The sequence below is a fragment of the Hevea brasiliensis genome, unplaced genomic scaffold (genome assembly GCF_030052815.1).
Source record: "Hevea brasiliensis isolate MT/VB/25A 57/8 unplaced genomic scaffold, ASM3005281v1 Scaf1, whole genome shotgun sequence".
Classification (NCBI taxonomy): Eukaryota; Viridiplantae; Streptophyta; class Magnoliopsida; order Malpighiales; family Euphorbiaceae; genus Hevea; species Hevea brasiliensis.
The window spans coordinates 11324266-11340910 of NW_026614585.1; the positions used below are offsets into that span (position 1 = coordinate 11324266).

At 32.3% G+C, this 16645-nt stretch overlaps 3 protein-coding genes across 3 annotated transcripts; all 3 read right to left on the reverse strand.

The window, feature by feature from the left end:
• Nucleotides 1-558: 558 nt before the first annotated feature.
• Nucleotides 559-1283, reverse strand: LOC110650233 (uncharacterized). The gene has a single exon (XM_058141339.1). It carries the CDS (start codon nt 1054-1056, stop codon nt 700-702), a length of 357 nt encoding a protein of 118 aa, XP_057997322.1. The 5' UTR covers nt 1057-1283; the 3' UTR covers nt 559-699.
• Nucleotides 1284-1620: 337 nt separating this feature from the next.
• On the reverse strand, nt 1621-5378 carry LOC110650232 (uncharacterized). Its single transcript, XM_058141332.1, has 2 exons — nt 4483-5378; nt 1621-2721 (listed from the first exon to the last, which is right to left on the reverse strand). The coding sequence occupies exons 1-2, from the start codon at nt 5071-5073 to the stop codon at nt 2041-2043; spliced, it is 1272 nt and encodes a 423-aa protein (XP_057997315.1). The 5' UTR covers nt 5074-5378; the 3' UTR covers nt 1621-2040.
• A 1755-nt stretch (nt 5379-7133) lies between these two features.
• On the reverse strand, nt 7134-9269 carry LOC110650235 (chaperone protein ClpC2, chloroplastic-like). Its single transcript, XM_021805115.2, has 5 exons — nt 9189-9269; nt 8921-9106; nt 8628-8846; nt 8332-8549; nt 7134-8260 (listed from the first exon to the last, which is right to left on the reverse strand). The coding sequence occupies exons 1-5, from the start codon at nt 9267-9269 to the stop codon at nt 7174-7176; spliced, it is 1791 nt and encodes a 596-aa protein (XP_021660807.2). The 3' UTR covers nt 7134-7173.
• Between the last annotated feature and the right edge of the window lie 7376 nt (nt 9270-16645).

A 16645-nucleotide genomic window follows, 5' to 3' on the forward strand; every position in this document is an offset into this window, starting at 1 on the left:
ATTAAAAAATAAATTAATAAATTATATAATATTTGGTTAGAGGTGGAACTAAGTTAAAAAAAATAAATGAAGTTATATTATTGATCGCAAAATTGAAAATATTCGCTTGCCAGCTGGTGAAAGAGAAAAGCCTTGTTCTCTTGAAAATTTCATCTGAAAAATATGTATTTCATTAGGATATTAAAAAAAAAATGAAATGATTTATTTTTTATTTGTTTGATTCGAATTCAAGGAGTTAGCGCCCTCTTAAGGCTTCCACTTTAGCTAAAAGAGATTAAGAAGCCACTGGCAAGGTCTTCGATGAAAGCTGTTGGATTAAACTGCGGCGAGCTCTTGTTTTTTAGGTTTTGGGCCACTTTGTGTTGGACTTTAAGCCTTTATGCTATTAAGCCTCTTTATCTTAATGAATTTAATTTGACTCTGGCAAAAAAAATCTGTAATTGTAATCTTGGCACTCTTCTCCTTCATAAATCTCTATGTTAGTAATGAAAGCTGTAATTCCATTAAAAAAAACAATCAACTGTGCTATAAAAGCTAGTTGGCAACTGCAAGAACTACTGCAATAAATCCAAGAGCCATGGTTTTTCCTTCAAATTATGCCAATGGCTAATGAATTCAAGAGCCATCATACACAATCACTAATCATATCACTAATGAATCAATACTCTTTTACACAATTTGGGCGCAAATTGTATACTTTTAGACAAAAGAAACCAGTATAATTACAAAAATGATACAAATTCCTATACCAACTACGGTACTGTGGCCGTTGAGCTTTGCTGAACTAGAGGAGCTCTTCCCTATAAACTCACCTGAGCTGGGCACAGGTGCCAATTCCTCTGGCATTGGTGGATCTGCAGAACTTGGAGGCCACTGATCAGTTGGTGCAGGGAAAAAAGAGGACATATCGGGTGCAGTTACATATGGCAAGACTGCTGGAGAAGCTGTAATCATAGGATCACTAGAAAGAGCAAGAAGCACATTAGAGAAGAGGATAACCACTGACATTGCAGCAACGGCAGAAGCAGAAGCAAAGAACTTTTTGAAGGTAGCCATGAATGTTGCTGGAAATGAACTCTAGCTGTGATGACTGATGATGAGGAAGAGAGAGCTAGTTTATAAGTGAAATGGTGAAGGAAAAAGATGGGAATTCACGTATTAGTTGCGCATCACGGGATAAGCAGTAGGAGATTTAATTGTGCCCTGACTTTGTTAGCCTCAGCCTTTATGGCCTTATTTAAAAAGAACCCATCAACCATTCGTTTTCTCTTTGAATTTTGTCTTGTGCTACTGTTTGCATGGCAATGGAATTCTTAAGGTCAATTATCAATTGATTCTTTCCTGTGTGCTTGTGAGAGGGTAATGGAGGAGCCTCAAATGCTGTAGGAAAAGTATGGTCATTTCACATGCCAAGTTTTTGGATGGTAGGAGAAAAGGACCCGTTTCTGTCTTCTCCTCTTACCCTATCCCTTGTGACCCAGTTTATAAATAATTAAATCAATGCTTCTAACTTTACTTGAGATTAACCAAAGATGATCATCATGAAAACTAAAGAAAGAACAAATGTGAAAAAAAAAAAAAAAAGGAAAAAAAAGGAACAGACGTCACAAACTAATTCAGTGAGTGAAATTGTTTTGTTCTAATCATAAATGAAATAATAGGCATGTCTCAGGTAGCTCTGCTCAACTCGTTAGAATCAGCAAAAATACAATTTCACAATTCTTCATCCTAAAATAACTTATTTTCTTCCTGATAGCTGATACATGAAAGGGGAAAAAGCATTATCTTTCACTCTACAATAAAAACACTTGTAATGCTACAAATCAAAAGAATTACCCAATACAAATACCCAACTCCCAACCTGATCCTCTTTTTCTTTCAAGCTGGTAAGTCCATAAGTGTAAATAAATATGTCAACAACATAGCAGCAAGGTGTAGAAGTAACATCATTTCACGTGAAATCATGAGTTGCAACATGATCCATAAATGAACACAATACCAGCTTTCACCCAATAGTTAACAGCTTTCATAATTCTCCAACTAGAGAAGCCTCAGATGTGCAGTATCATTCAAACGTTTTATCTGCCAACCCGTTTTCCATGAATGCAGCAATACTGTCACTGAAGAATCTTCTATGCAGATCTTATGTAACATTACTGGGCTGCAACCCAGGAGACCTGTGAGGAGGCACTTGATAGGAATTGAATGAGTGAAAACACCAATACATGAGGATGTGGAGATTGAGCTCCTAACATTTAAATTATGGAGTGCGCTTTGGTCATTGGCTCCCCTGGGAGAGATCTCATCCTCACCCTCATGATTGCCTGTGGTAGTCACATACTGCAGCCTGCTCCTACCTGATTTCTTCCTTGAGAGCCCTGGCCGATGCCTATGAAGCATATCCCAATGTTGTGGCAGTAAAGCAGGTGGATCTCGATCATGAGAAAAACTTTGGCTCTTGATTTGATGGTGCAATGTGAAATCGGATCTCAACTTTTCAGGCAGTCCTAGAATTGTCCAATTTAAGAACTGGACCATCCTAAATTCCACTTGCCTTAATGATTCTCCAGATGGTGCACAAAAATCAGGCTGAGAACATTCAATCAAGCTCAAAACTTCAGGTGTATAAATTTCTGAACAGGGGCATCCCTCCCAATGCCCCAGGCTCATCTCTAAAAGAGCATCTGACGACTGAATCTGTTCCTCTGCAAAATTTATTTCCTGCATGATTTTATATGCAGACAATTTGCTCAATTGAACAATGCAAGTAAAGATGCAGAGAAGATATTACTAGTAATATCCAAGCTCCTCCTATCAAAAAGGAAATAATGAGCACATATATCATCAAAAATTCACAATCATAAGCAACTAACAGCAATGAATAACTGATATCTATCATGTCCATATCATATATAAAAGAACTAGCAGTTTCATCACGCAAGCCAAGCCTTAAAGCCAAACTACTTGGAGACTTCCTAAACTTTGTGATGGTCAACCATTTGGAGACAGCAACTTAAATGGTTCTTATTTCTTACAGTTCAGTTAGCAGGGACCATATCTACAATTAAATCGTAGACCACCATAACTCTTTCACTATCCAAATCAAATTCTTTCTAACCTTCCTCTGGTATTTTCAGTATGCCAGTATCTTCAACTTCCAAGCTTATCTACCTCTTTTACTAGCCCATTTGAGTTTTAACCACATAGGATCCAAAATATCAAAATGATGTACTGCATATCTTGTCCTCCTATCTTGGAGATGTGATTATTTTCTTTCCATATGTTGGTCCCTTCTCTCAAGTATCTCAGCATCAAAAAATAAATGCTGCCAAAGTGGTCTTTAGATCATTCTCAAAACAGAATGGCAGAATGATCATACAGAACTGAGTTATAAATGCACAGTCCATCCATCTTTGCTCCATGAAGAACACAATTATTAATCTTGGAGAAGAATAAATTCCTCAGTATCCTTGGCTATGAGTGTTAAAATCAATCATTTCAATTCTTGATTTAACTACTCACACTGCTTGTACTTGGTACTGCCCTCCTTTTCTAACCTTGAATTTTTAACCATGTCAAACTATTTCACTAGAAAATTAAAGAATCTACTGTAAGCCCATGAACACGCTACAACATTTTTACAAAAGAAATTTGCTAGGCAAAAATAAGCAAGGAAAAGTAATCAGTTAGTACTTCCAAACATTGTAACAATTATAATACAAAAATTTACACGATGACTAATCAGCCTTCATCATGAACTTTCCAATTCCATGCATATATAATACTAAATATAAGGATGAAGAGCAATAATTGTAGCAATGAAGATGTGAGGGAAGAAGATGTCATCACCCATTGTTTTGATAAACACACGTTATGTGATAAAAGTTCTAGGTTTATCAACCGTACTGAATGATAATGAGATTGGATCTACAATGGGCACCGGAGACAGATATCTAAAAGACTAAAACAAGTAATCTAATTTCAGCAAATGAATTTGTTCATATTTCTACTAAGAAGCAGTATAATAAGGCTTGCCACTTTTACAAGTACTTCTATATATAACTCATCAAACTAAACAAAGGTGCAACTTTCCATCTAGGACTGTCTCCTATGTTAAAATCCCCATTTACAAGATTAAACAAAGCAATGTGATCATAAATCTGTAGTCAACATGTGAAGATTTCAATCTCCATCCTCGACAGAGCAGGATTAAAGGGAGGAAGTTAAGAAGGAACTATTTCTATATCAGTTAAAGTTGCATTAGACTAGAGAAACCACATAAGCAAAAGGTGATACAATTCAAAGGGGACATTCTATCCAGCCAAAGCATGATCACTTAGTTGCCTTAAATTATCACCATATTGTATCATCTACAATGGCTGAGACGCTCGCTCAATTAACAATAGATAGCTAATCCAGAGCAAGGATTCAATTTGAAAATGCGGGGAAAGTCATCATTTCACAAATGAAATTCAAAGTTACCTGACAAACGGAAACGGCCATTGATCTTGCTCGATCCAAAGGCGAGGAATAAACCGCATTGAACCTAACCCCTTGCGAGTTCAAGAACACAGCTAAAGCCCTAGCCTGACGTTTCCCGTTTGGCGTCAAAGCCGCCACATGGCACCTCCCACCGACCAAATCTGGCCTCAAATTAAGTTCGCACTCTCCATGATTAATCAAATACACCTCGGTGACGGCGCGATCGTCGTCAACAATCCCGCCAGACGAAGATGACGACAAGCTCCGAGAGAAAATTGGAGGAGGAGGAGGAGGAAGCGGCGGAGGCGGGGCCAAGACATTGTAAGGGTCCCACACCTTAATCGACGGGCCGAGGCGCGGCGTGCCTAGGGAAGAAAGCTGAGGAGAAAGCGGAGATGCTGATGCATGGCAGGGTAACATTTCAGGCTCTTGTTCGAGAACCTTCTTGACCAAATTGTTGCCATCGATTTCCCTTATAGTTCCTACCCCATTATCATCATCTACTTCTTCTTCTTCTTCTTCTTCTTCTTCGTCTTCTTCCTCACTCTCATCATCTTCTTCGGGTACTTGAACGGACTGTGTTGAGCCCATGTAGCGAGAAGGCAAGAATTGGATTCAAGGAACTGAATGACAAGATGCGAAGGATTTGAAGATATTAGAAATGGAAATGGAAATTTGAAAGTGCATTGTAATTGTATAACATAATTGGGTAAATTGCAGGGAATTGAAATGCGAAATGCTAAAATTTGAACGGAAATGGATGGAAGTAGCTAGGGTTCGTAGAGTATCAGAGCCAGAAGATTCAGTGGAAAATAACTCTCGAGCACCAGATCTATCTGTTGTTTTACACATCTACAGTCAGAGGAGGGAAGTGTGGATTGCTTATGGCTAATGGCTAATGGCTGATGGTGGGCATTTTCGGCAATATATATATATATATATATATATATATATATATATGATTGGGGGTATTTGATAATGCTTGATTTTGTTTACCATTAATTTGTAAATTTTGAATATTATATTTTAAATAAAATGAATTTAAATATTTATATAATTTTTAATTTTTAAAATATAATTAAATATATTTAAATAATAATCGAATAATATTAATGAAATTTGAGATAAGTATAACTATTTTATAATGAATTTTAATCGATTAAGAATGGATTTATGTATTGAATTAAATAGAGTATTTTTTGGATATTTTATTTATACTTCGTTATACTCTTTTTATTTATTTAAATTTTTTGGAAAATATTATTAATTCTATTTTTATTAATTAATTTTTTTACTTATTATAATATCATTTTATTAATACTAATATTTGAAGCACGTGCATCATAAAATATAATTATTTTATTTATATATAAATATAAAATTAAATATTAAATTTAATCACATAATTTAAAATATTAAATTTTTTAATAATTAAAATTAAAATTTAATTATTTTTAATATAATATATAAATTTAAAAATGTTTTTATAATTCTAGTTAAATTATTCAACATCTTTAAATGTTATAAAATTGAAAAATAAAATTTCTCCATATAATATTTTTTTTATAATTATATATTTAGGATTTATATATATATATATATATATATATAATTAGAGATGGTATAACTCTTCCTTTATAAAAGAAGATTTTTATATTTTTTTCATTATAAGTAATATATAGAAAAATATTATTGAATTAATTATTGATGAAATTTGATTTTTATGGTATACTTCAAAGACATGGAGAAAATGATGATAGAAAAATTTACACAATTTTTTTTTTATAAAATACATATTACATAACATTAATTAAATTCAAATTAAAATATGGTACAATATAATTAATTTAAATAAAAATTTATAAAATAAGATTTTTTGTGCTTTTATAATTCTTATGGTTGGAATTTAATTTAAATTACTTTTGAAATATAATTTATAATAAAATTAAAATTTTAATTTATATTAATAAGTTAATATTTAAAGAATTTTTTAACATATAATATTATTAATAATTAATAAAAATAAATAACAAAATATTAAATAAATACGATTGCAATAATAGTGTTATTTACAAATTTTAATTAATAACGACTAGTTTATCTCAAATTAAAAGACTATAACAGATAAAAGTTATTATTAAATTAAAAAATAAAAAAATTTAATAAAAATCTATTGCATATGAGATAAAATGCTAACCTTTAGGGGCAAATAATTTAGCTATATATATATATAACAAATTTAATTTAATAAAATTTATTGATAAATAAAATTCTACTAAATTTGGGAATGTGAAAAAAGTAGACCACAAGCAGCCACAATTTTATAATATAATTATTTTTTATAAATAAATATATTGAATTATTTATCACTACTTATATTTTATGAGTTAAAATAAAATTTTCAATATGTATTAGAAAATCATTAAGATATTTTCAATATGAATTAAGATATTTTTATATATATTATAAATTAATATTTTTTTCTTTAATATTGAATAATTATACCATTCCAAATTAAAATTATAAATAGCTTATTATCTTATCCTATTTAACTGTGCTGATGTGATTTATATAGTCAGAATAATAAATTTTAAAATTAATTTATAAAATTTGATAAAGTTCAATTAAAACTCAGTATTGAGCATAAATAAGAAGCTATAGAGTTTTGTTTAAGCTTTTCTTTAAGAACTACTAGAACATAATTACTCTTCCCAAGTCATCAATATCCATGTAGACTAAATCGCCTTCTTTTATTGCTCCATTCAACATCCCATCAGCCAAATTGTCTTCCACAATCCTCACAATCGCCCTCTTCAATGGCCTAGCTCCATAACTAGGATTTTCACCTTCTTCAATCACCTTCTCCTTCAATCTATCAGTCACCTGAAGCTTTACGTTCTTGGCCTTGATCAGCCTTTTATATACTTCTTTCAGCATAATCTCAACAATCTCTTTCAGCTGGGACTTCGTTAGCTGCTGAAACACTACCACTTCGTCTATTCTATTCAAGAACTCGGGCCTGAAATTCTGCTTTAGCTCCTCAGCTACTAATTGCTTCACTTGCTCGAATCCAAGTAATCTTTGGAGAGCTACACTGCTACCTCCTTTATTAGAAGTTAAAATGATTATAGTATTCTTGAAATCTACCTTATGCCCTTTACCATCTGTCATTATACCATCATCTAATACTTGAAGCAAGGTATTGAAGACATCTCCATGAGCCTTCTCAATCTCATCAAAGAGAATCACAGCGTGAGCTCGCCTGCGAACAGCTTCTGTCAGCTGGCCACCCTCGTCATAGCCTACATATCCTGGAGGTGAGCCGAAAAGCCTAGATGTGGCATGTCTTTCCATATATTCACTCATGTCCAATCTTATCAATGCTTCTTTTGAGCCAAAATATTCCAAGGCTAATGCTTTAGCCAATTCAGTTTTGCCTACCCCTGTAGGACCAGTAAATAAGAAGCTAGCAACTGGTTTATTTGGGTCTCTTACACCAACTCTAGCTCGTTTAATGGCTCTGCTTACAGCTTGAACAGCTTCATGCTGTCCTATAATGTGTTCATGAAGTTTTTGCTCCATGTTAAGAAGCCTGTGGGCTTCTTGAAGAGTCACTTTCTCTACTGGAATGCCAGTCCACATTGAGACCACTTGCTCTATGTTCCTTTTGGTCACTACCCATTTCTTTCGAGGTGATGCATGTTTTACTTGTTGAAGTTGAAACCTTGCACCAGCTTCATCAATCAGATCTATTGCCTTGTCAGGGAGAAAAACATCACTGAAAGACGTCCAAAAACATACAATTAGCATCCGAGCAAAGAAGAATATGCATTTTAAGTATTAACTGACCTTATGTATTGCTTTGATAATGAAACAGCAGCAACTAAAGCCTCGTCTTTATATTTGACACTATGATGTTCTTCATATTTTTGGCATAGCCCTCTTAGTATTTCAATTGCTTCCTCAACGGAGGGCTCGGGAACATCCACAGCCTGGAAGCGTCTCTTCAATGCTCCATCTTTCTCTATGTACTTTCTGTATTCCTGAAGCGTAGTTGCCCCAATGCACTGCACGAAGAAAAAAATTATTCAAATGAAAACAAGAACATAAGATTTGAAAATGCCTTTGATATGGGGATGATTTACCTTCAATTCGCCTCTTGCAAGGGCTGGTTTCAATATATTTGCAGCATCTAAAGCTTGACCACCTGCACCAACTCCTACAATACTATGCAATTCATCAATGAAGAGAATTATTGCTCCATCAGCTTCCTTCACTTCATCCACCACCTCCATTAGCCTTTCCTCAAAATCTCCCCGATTCGAGGCACCGGAAATCAGACGCCCCATGTCTAGAGCAAACACCTGAGTTTCAAAAGGCACATTTAGAAGCAGAGCTACAGGATTTGTAATTAATGATGTTGGATGGATATGCTTACTTTCTTTCCCTGAAGTTTAAGAGGAACAGTGGCTTTAACAATCTTTGATGCAAGCCCTTCAACAACAACAGTCTTTCCAACACCAGGATCACCAATGAGACAAGGGTTATTTTTTCTTCTTTTGCAAAGTATCTGCATGACTCGTTCTACTTGCTTTTCCCTTCCAATAAGAAGGTCCAGCTTACCCTGTGAAAAAGCCAAACCAGCCATAGCATATATATATACGAACAGTAAGACAAATAGAATGATCTGAGATGAATGGGATTACCTCTTCTGCCATTTTAGTTAAATCAGAACCATATTTGCTAAGCACCTGCGTCTTGAGAGTTTTCTTCTCGAGCTTCTCCATATCCAATTGTTACTGACAAGAAGTACCTGTGCTTCCCTTTTATATATACTGCATCTTATATTTGACGGTCAAACAATTACCAAGTCATTGCTTGCACTTCCCAATCTGATGGCCATTTGCATGAATGCTCTCTTTCAACTATCAAGGGTACAGCTTCCAAAGATCCCATGACCTGATCGATGCCCATTAATTTTCATGCATGTTGTAAATGTTTCTTCTCCAGGGTGCTGTCCCTTAGATTTCCTTTATTCGCTTCTCGTTTTCTTGGCCGATTTACGAGTATAAAATTGAATCCAACTCCACATCCCACAACCTTGAAGACCACAATATCACTGAGCACTAAAATTTTCACATTGGCTACATATTTGATGCTCCTTTAATTAATTAATTCCTACAAGTATAAAATGTGCTGTTCGGTTCAATTAATATACAATAAAATAAAAAACTTCTTCCAAACAAAGCCTAAGGAAATTTCTTATATAAATTAATTTATACAATAAGTTCTACCATAGTGTCCACCATAATTGAGAGATTATTAGGTGCATTCGATACATACTTTATAATTAAGTAAAAATTATTTATTATTTTTAAATATTTTAATATTTCTAATAATTAGCCATTATAATTTTAAATTACATGTCAATTTCTGATTAAATGGATCCATACACTTTGGTGCTATAAAAACTTTCCTTTAAATTTAAATTTAAAAAGTTAAATATTTTATAAAAAAATGTGAACTACAAACGCTTGATAAGAATTTGAAAAATGGACCTATTTGAGGATAAGGCTCAAATCCACTTTTAGGCCCAATTAGACTAATTAATTCACATCTTTTGATTTAAGTAAAATTGAAGCAATAATTTTTCTTTCCCAAAAAACTTAATCGATTAGTTATTTTAATGTTTAATTAATAAAAATTAATTTATATTTTTCCTAAATTTTTTGTAAATCATTCAAAGATCAAAGCATAGTCATCAAATGTGGTCTAGAGCTTGACTCATCTAAGAGGTTAAGTTTTTTTTAGAAATTCTTTATTTTTCACTTGATTTTCTTTTTTTTTTTTATTTATATATACACGCTGTGACATTTTTTTTTAAAAAGAAAATTTAACAATTCATTAATAAATAAGTATAGAATATTTTTTTTATAAAAAAATTATATAGAAAATTAAAAACTTCCATTCAGAATTGATTCTGACAAAGGAAAATAACTTTCTGACTAGTAACAGGTTCTTTTTCTTTTTGAACAATAAAAGAAATCTTTTACAATACACTCGTTCAGGGAACTTACTATCTTTGTAGCACGCAGAAAGTTTAAACTACAAAACTTCAATAAAAAAATAGACGATAATATAAAACTCCATCGGTGAAAGATCATTACTCACATTTGAGAATCCAAAATCTCCAATCAAAAGAAATAATTGATCCATGCTATATAAAACCCCATTAAAGGAGATAATACCCTAATAATAGAGGAGCATAAGCTCAATATCATGAAGAAAATATTAGATATGTTTTCCAATAGACAAATAAATTTAAATAAATTCTAAACAGATATAAATATAAGAGTTTATTGAAAAATAAATAAAAGAAAAATTAATATGAAGGAGCCACCGATAAATTTCGCTCAAAAGTAAATTTAAAGAAGAAAAAAAAATAAAGAAAAATAGAAAAGGGAAAGAGTTTTGTCACATTGCCATTCTTCTATGTATTTAATTAATGGAAATTTAGACAGAGTTCATGATCAATCAAGTTTAAAAGTACATTTTTAAACTTTTTTAAAAATATTAATTTAAATATTGTTAAAAAATTAAATTGGAAAACTTTTTAGGTTTTTTAAATTTTTTATGAGTAAAATAATTTAAATTTAATTTTAAATTAATTTTTAATATATTTTAATTAATATTTTTTAAAAAAATATTTATATTAATAATATGCCTAACAATAGTAATAAATAAATTTTAATTCATTTAGTTTATGATTATGATGATGTTATTAGTGGTTTAAATTGAAACCGCCTAAAACTTAATTTTACTCTTGTTTTTATTAAGAAAGTTGAATTTAGTTTATTTTTACTTTTTTTTTTAAATTAGTTCAAAAATTTTAATTTTAATTTAGATTTTTTTATTTAATTTTATGGTAAAATTCATTTGATTTGTAAATAAATTCCATGATAGAATTCATTTACAAATGAATTTTTTAATTTGATATATTTTATATTAAATATAAAATTCATTTTAAATGAAATGAATTTTATATTTGAAATAAATAAAATAAAATAAAATGATATATAATAAGAAAATAATTTTTTCACTTGAAATATATATGATTTTAAATTTAAAATTTATTTACAAATTCTATCAATTACGATAAAATTTGATTTAGCTATAATAAATTTAATGGAATTGATTATTAAGAATTCTAAATGAATTTTTATTTAAATTAAATACTAAAATCTTATATTTGCAAATGAATTTTATAAAATTTTATGAAATTTATTTATATCAAATACTATCTTAATTTACCTTAAAAAAATAATTGAACCTCTTGATTTTGAATTTAAATCAAGAAATTTATCCTAAAAATTAAAAAAAATAAAATTTTTAAATTTTTATTTAGTCAAAAAATAAAGAAATTTAGCTTATAAATTTTAATTTTTAAATTTAAATTAAAAATTTTGAATTAATTTAAATAAAAAATTAAAATGTGTTAATTTAAATTTTTCAATAAATACAGGACAAAATTAAATATTTTGTCAAATTGAAACAAATTAAGTAAGCTCACATTTTTTGGGCGTATGTATAATCTAAAATAAATTAAATGGGTTCCCAATATTTTCTTTCTATGAGAAGAGGCAAATTTGGAACATGATAGAGGGCCAGCACACAAATTATCCTATACATAACATGATAAAATAAAAAAATTTTCTGTCTTTTTGGGGTGATGGCCCTAAGCTTTTCATGTGGTATTGCCTCTGTGTGACACTGACACCCATGACAAGTTATAGAATACAGCCAATGGCTAAATATTCATACTTTAAATGGAAAAAAAATAAAATAAAATTTACCTTTATAAACGAAAATATACTTGAAAGGAATATATTCAACAATATCCATAATGTAATATGAGATTTTCTTTTTTAACAAGTCATTTTCATTTCCTTGCATGGGAATAGTACAAGAGAATATGCCCATAAAGCCAAAATAGTGCAACTCATGAATTACAGTGACGCACACACATAATCTTACCCTAATCTTCAAGAGAATTCAAAAGGATAAGCAGAGAAGTATAAGCCCTCTATTGTGAAGATCCGATTCAGGAGTCATAGTTCATAAGGGGTGAGCATTCGGTCCAAACTAAATCGAATCGAATCGAAACGAATTAAATCATGAAAATCAAATTACATATTTTAAAAATTAAATCGAACCGAAATGGATGAAAAATCAAATCGAATAGATCTGCTCTATTTCGGTTTGATTCGGTTCAAATCGATTGATTTTGATTTTTGATTTTTTTTAATTTAAACTTAATTTTTAAGTTATTTGGTCTAATTTTGACTTTGATTTGAATCTAATAACCATTAATCAATGAAATTAAACAATTTATATATATATAATTACATATAATTCATAAATTTCCCATAAAAATAAATCGATTCAAAAATCAATTCGGTTTGATTTGGTTCGATTTGAATATATAAAATTACTATTCGATTCGGTTTTGTTTAATCGATTTTTTACTCTTAAAAAACCTAACTGAAATAACCGAAATTTTTATAATATAAAATTGAACCGAACCGAATTATTTTAAAAACTGAATTGAATTACCGAATTAAGCTGGTTCAATTCGATTTATTCGGTTTGAACCGAATAATACTCACCCCTATTCATAACTAAAACTTTCAAAGATCATAATAAGTCTAATATGATAAATATATTCCCATAATAAATACCTATTCACATCTCAATGAAAATATATATATATATATATATATATATATATATATATATATATATATATATATATATATATATATATCTTACATAACGATTATCGCCTAGAATTCGAGTGAATCGCGAGTCATTTGTATTATATTGTTGGATAAGTAAAGATAATTTTATTCATGTTTATAAAGATATCCCTTTTATCTTTTTTTTTTATATCTATACCGAAAATCATATGTTCAAATTCCTTTTTGTTTTAAAAAATTTATGGTTCTCCCTGTTAACTAGTAATTAAACTCGTGGGTATTAAACTAGTGGGTCAGAGGGCATTTGCCTTGAAAGCGCTCAACTGGGTGCTTTCTTCATTGAGTTTGAAGTCACTTAAGGGAATGCATTGGTCAAGGGGGCCAAGTTGAAAATAGTTGTGAAGTGGAGACAACGAGTTGACTCGGCTAATGAGGATTTAAAGGAGGCAGCGAAGCTGAGCGGCGAAGGAGAAAAAGCTTTCTTTTGTTTGGTCAATATTTATGAGTTGAAAGGAATGAGGAAAGATGCTCAATGAGCAACTGAGAGAAGGCGTGTTAGAATATTTTATTTGGGCTTTTGATTTTAGTTTTACCTTCATAAATTCTCATTTAGATTAACTTTATAATTTAAATGTATAAATATATATATATAGCTCATAAATAAGTAATCGTTGAGAGTAATGGATTAAGTCCAAGCATTGTTTCAATGTGTTTTAGATTCTAGGTGTGAATTAGGAAAACTTATTGGATTCTAGGTGTGAATTAGGAAAACTTGTAAAGTTATGATGGAAAACCTAGTAGGTCTTTATATGAATAGAGTTTATCTGCCCATCAAGAGTAAAGTAGACCTAGAGAGGAAGATATATAACTGTTTCACAAGTGTGTTTTTTTTTTTTTTTTTTGGTCTTCAGGAGGCATATCTCAATTGTTAGCCAACCAGACTAATTACTCCCTGAGCCTCCGCAATGACCTGAAAACTACAGGAGCCAGATAGCGAGCTGTAAGACCTAGGTTCAAACGGTATACTTACAACTCTCAGGCTCGAACCTGGGATCTCTCCTAAACCTACCTCATCATTAACCACTACGCCAATGAATCATTGGTGTTTCACAGGTATTTGTGTGTAGCAGATTTCTTTATTCATTAAAGATTTTGAGATTGAGCACTAAATATACTAAAATCATGGGAGAGAAAAAAAGAATTTATAAATTATTTAATTTTAATAATTTTAATTTTGTGTAGATAGATTCAGTGTTTTAATTCTTTTAACAGGGGATAAGAACATGGAGATGGGAGGCATTAAAGGTGTAACACCCCAAAATTTTAAAACTTTATTATTTTATGAGTATTATGGATATTTTAATTTTATTAAATTTTAAGAAATTATTTGAGATTTTTGGGATTTTAAAAATCGGGTTCGATTTTTTCGAAAATATAAATTTAGATGATTTTTAAAAATTAATTTAAAGACCACGTGGCAAAACTAAAAATATATTTGGAGTCTACGAATTTTTCTGAGTTTTCTGGAATTTTTTCAAAATTTTTGGACCTCGTTTTCGGTTCCGAGGCAGAGTAAAAATTTAAAATTTTATATCCTGAATCGAATCGGCCGAATCGAACCAGACAGGATCTGACCGATCGAATCGAACCGGCCTTTTCTTTTTCTTCTTTCCCCTTCCCCGCGCGCGTCCGACCTCCCTCCCTTTCTCTCTCTTTTTCTCTCTCCTCCCTCCTCCCCTTGCCCCGCCGCCACCTCCCCTGCCACCCCAGCTCGCTGGCACCCACCCCCAGCCGTCATAGCCCACCGGCCGCCGCCTGAAAAGCCGGAAAACGGCGCTCGAAGTGAAGCGACGCACGCGCGCAACTGTTCGACTTCCCGGCCAAAATCCGGCCGATCCGGCCACCAATCGGATCGGGTCTTGTGTCTAAACTCATCTACTCGTCGAGAGCTTTCCATAGACACCAAGAACACCGAAATCCATCAAGCGGTTTGTCCAATTTTTGCCCGAGAAGTTTTAGCCCATTTTGACTTTCGGGTTAGATTTCTCACAAACCGTGAACCCCACGAGAAAACCGAGAGTACCAGAGCGCTCCACTCGTCGAGAGCTTCGCGGGGATATCAATTTCAAAATTTTTTGACACCGTTTTTCAGTGGGTCCCACGGAACTTCGCAGTGTTTTTCTGAGCATTAAATGAGCTTAGAAAATTCTGAAAAATTTATGTACTAACCCCCGTGTTGTGGGCTTCGTGTAGGTATCCTCAATTCAACGAAATTCGACAGTTGACCGGGTCTGTGAATTTCCTACGCATGCACTCATCGGAAAAGTCTCCGAATTGGACCGAGGTTTTGGCTACCCCCCCATTGTCAGACATCTCGAGCGCGTCCCCGAAGTCGGGATCGGCAAAGGTAAACCCGAACCTTACTTTTTCGTAATTTTCTAGTGCTTAAATAGGATTAAAAATCCATAAAATATTCGTGGTAGCTTGGAAAATTATGATTCTTTTTGCAATAGCCTAGTAATATTGCTAAGGACCGCAGGGCAAAGTTTTAGAATTTTTAGAGCTTGTTTGGGTAGTTTTTGCAAAAATGATCAATTATAAGGACTAAATTGAAATTTTACATATTGTGATGAATGACTGTTTGGATGGGCCCAGGAGGGGCTGTGTGATGTGATTGAATTGTGGATATATGAGTTGTGAATATAGAAGTGTGTTTTGAGCCCTTTTTGCAGGTTGGGTAGGTCCTAGGTATAGAGGAGACTCTGCCGGATTTTCGGCACGACTTAAGACGAATTTGGTCTTTTCTTGATTTGTATTGAGCCATTTGTATTAAATAATTGTAATGTAATTGTTAGGTGAGCCGAGATAGCCTTCTTCCTCCGCCCAGCCGCCACAGTGACCGTTGTCAAGTCTGTGAGTAAAATATTAATTTTAATTGTAATTTCACTATTATTATATGTTCAAGCATACCCATGCATCACTTATATGCATATATTTATGTAGATAAACTTTAGGCACGATTTATGTTGCATTCATAACTGTGAAAGTGCCATGTATGTTGTTGTGGTAATTTGGAGCAGTGTGCGTGCGTTGGCGTGCGTGTGATATGGTGTGGACTATGGATAGGACGGGTAGACACGGCTTGAGATCTTCACTGGGACCCGGTCCTTCGGGGTAGACACGGCTTGAGTTCTTCGCTGGGACCCCGATTTGGTTTATTAAGCGAAAGTCCAACTTGAGTTCTTCGCTGGCACCAGGTTGGATTTAAGAGAGCTGTATAGGGGATCAGCTCCCATATATTATGATTGATACTACTGGGTGTGTGAGTGCTCCAAATTACCTTTTTGATATTATGATGTGATATTATTGCTGATGTTGCATTTCACTCTACAGGGTGCATTAGTTTT